Source organism: Wasmannia auropunctata, unplaced genomic scaffold (genome assembly GCF_000956235.1).
Source record: "Wasmannia auropunctata unplaced genomic scaffold, wasmannia.A_1.0 LD310356.1, whole genome shotgun sequence".
NCBI lineage: Eukaryota > Metazoa > Arthropoda > Insecta > Hymenoptera > Formicidae > Wasmannia > Wasmannia auropunctata.
This window is the reverse complement of record NW_012052534.1, coordinates 1,530-4,028: the sequence shown is the minus strand read 5'-3', so window position 1 is coordinate 4,028 and position 2,499 is coordinate 1,530. Positions and strand designations below refer to the sequence as shown.

Sequence of the window (2,499 nt, the reverse complement as noted above, 5' to 3'; positions counted from 1 at the left end):
TGAGTTATACAGTAATGTAATAGCAAGCTGTTATCTTGATTAGAATTGATCTAACTATTTAGATTCGAACAAATTGATATATTTCCTTAGCTGATGAAATTATCAGATATATATTTATGAACAAAAACTTATATTGTAATGGACATAATCAATGAAATTTACAAGACAATCATATTTTAAATATACAAAACGTAAAAATTATTAATCAATGCACTTTGTCATCAATGTGAGAATGATTGTAGATGCTTCTTCTGTAAGTGCAATTTCGAAATTTGGCTTAATGGCATAATTCCTCTTTTTTAATCTACACTTGACAAGTGCAATTTGAAAACTGTAAGCAATTACTGAATCAAGTAGCGACGAAGAGAACATATTAGATGTCAAGTAACCATGGTGCTGTTCAATCTATATGTGTGTGTGTGTGTGTTTGCGTGCGAATAATTGTTTATAAATATAAAAACATTGTTTCTTTTCGATTACCTACATCTTTTTTTATAGAATTACATTATTCATGTAATATTGATTACAGATTTTCCATCGCAAGAATGTGATATAACAAGGAATTGAGCCGATATTAACATATATGTGGTAATGGTACCAACCATCTGAAATCAAAATGAACGAAATAAGAAAGATACATTTTATTATTTAAAGTAAACGATTTGATTACTTACTATTGCAAGAAATGTTGCATCTACATTGAAACCTTTGGCGGAAAACATAATTTTGCAATGCAGTGTTTGTCAGGAAAATAACTGCAACTATAATATTAATCGCAAAATTATTAAATACAGGATCGGAAGACGTAACTTATCTGAAGTAGTAGATTCAACCCCAGTGTCGTATAGATTATGCGACATGATAATGATGTCGTTTAAAATGATATAGCACAGAACACGTTAGTACATAAAAACTGTATTGGCATACAACATATTACAAGAAAAATATACAAATTAAATAACATTTTTACTACCTCATACTTTATTTTCTCGTCTCTGGTGCTGTTAAGTACATGGTGAATCGTAGTGCGAATCTCTTGAGCCTGATTCTTGCATGTCTCGCATGCCCACACAATTAACGCCGTTTTTATGATATAATATAATATGTATAATAAGTATATATCACCAACTTGTTTATCCAAATTGAAGACCAATTCACTATGCCATTGAACTAGATATAAATACGTGTTAAGACTGACGTCATAAAAGATTATGATTATCGAGACAAGGAGTTGCACACTCAAAGACATATTTAGCATCTGTACTGCGTTGCTGATTGCCATATGCTTCTTCATTAGATTCTTAAGCTTTATTATCAGAAATGGATTTCTCTTCTCGTAAATCATCGTGAGAACACGTGGTTTATTATTTACTATGAGCGTATGTAAAAGATTGTTGTCAATTTCCTTGACACAAGTCTTTAACACACAAACGCAATTCATGTACAGCATGTCCGTATGAAATATGAATAGATTTATATATATTATAGACATTGTGGGCAAAACATCAAGGCGTTCCTTGTAGGAATACATAAAAAGCATTCCAATTATATAAAAGGAACCAAAGATGTCTTTGGCGTGGATTAATCCGGACAATTTCTGATATGATTCCGGAGATAGTTTCGAAGAGATCTCCATTATGATCTGAAGCAAGCGCATTCGCGGCTTACTAAAGATGAGCGTGGCGATTCCTAGTGTACTGAGCAATATAAAATCGCAGGTAAGCGAAAGTAACTTGATTGTATTTTCAAAGTTGATTTTTGTAAAAATCTGAAGCTGATAACAAACTATCAAATGGGAAACGCATGAAACACAGATAGTTGCAGTTGATAAAATATAACGTGGTTTTGATGCCTCGAAGATCATATTGTTAATCTTATACGGGAATATTCCAAGAATGCGGCAAAACATGAAGCAAGGATACATCAAAGTTTGAAAATCCGTAGCGTGAAAAAACCATCCTTTTTTTCGCATTTTGCCTTTTATTCGTTTCTAAAATTGCAACGACATAATGAATATGCTTAGCGAAATGCGTGGGTGAATAATAATCTAAATTATATAAATATCAGCCTAAAAATTATCAATACACTTCAATGATCACCGATAACGTGTATGCAAGATTTTTTTAAGTCTAGTTCCTTAGTTTAATTTTCCATTATACAAAGCGTCAAAACAAATTCTTTTGTTTTTATCTACATCAGACAAAATCCACTTTAATACTACGAGCATTTATTGCGAAGAAGACGCAGGCATTACATGATCGTATGTTAGTTATGAAGTTACCATAGTACTCTACGATCTATCATTTACAAACTGCAATTTTTAACAATATAACAGTTGCTGTGTAATGTTTTAACAATTCATTTAATTACTTGAAATAGGATTACAACTACACAGTACCTAAATATTAGTGAGCCTAAAAATCGAATATTAATATTAACATGCTTGATTCAATATTGCCGAGTGATGAATGCATAATTTCTTTTTTTCAATATACTTAA

The 2,499-nt window shown here is 31.2% G+C and overlaps 1 protein-coding gene across 1 annotated transcript; it reads right to left on the bottom strand.

Moving 5' to 3' along the window:
* Nucleotides 1-556: 556 nt before the first annotated feature.
* LOC105461040 lies at nt 557-2,073 on the bottom strand. Its single transcript, XM_011707533.1, has 2 exons — nt 974-2,073; nt 557-761 (listed from the first exon to the last, which is right to left on the bottom strand). The coding sequence occupies exons 1-2, from the start codon at nt 1,970-1,972 to the stop codon at nt 744-746; spliced, it is 1,017 nt and encodes a 338-aa protein (XP_011705835.1). The 5' UTR covers nt 1,973-2,073; the 3' UTR covers nt 557-743.
* Nucleotides 2,074-2,499: the final 426 nt, after the last annotated feature.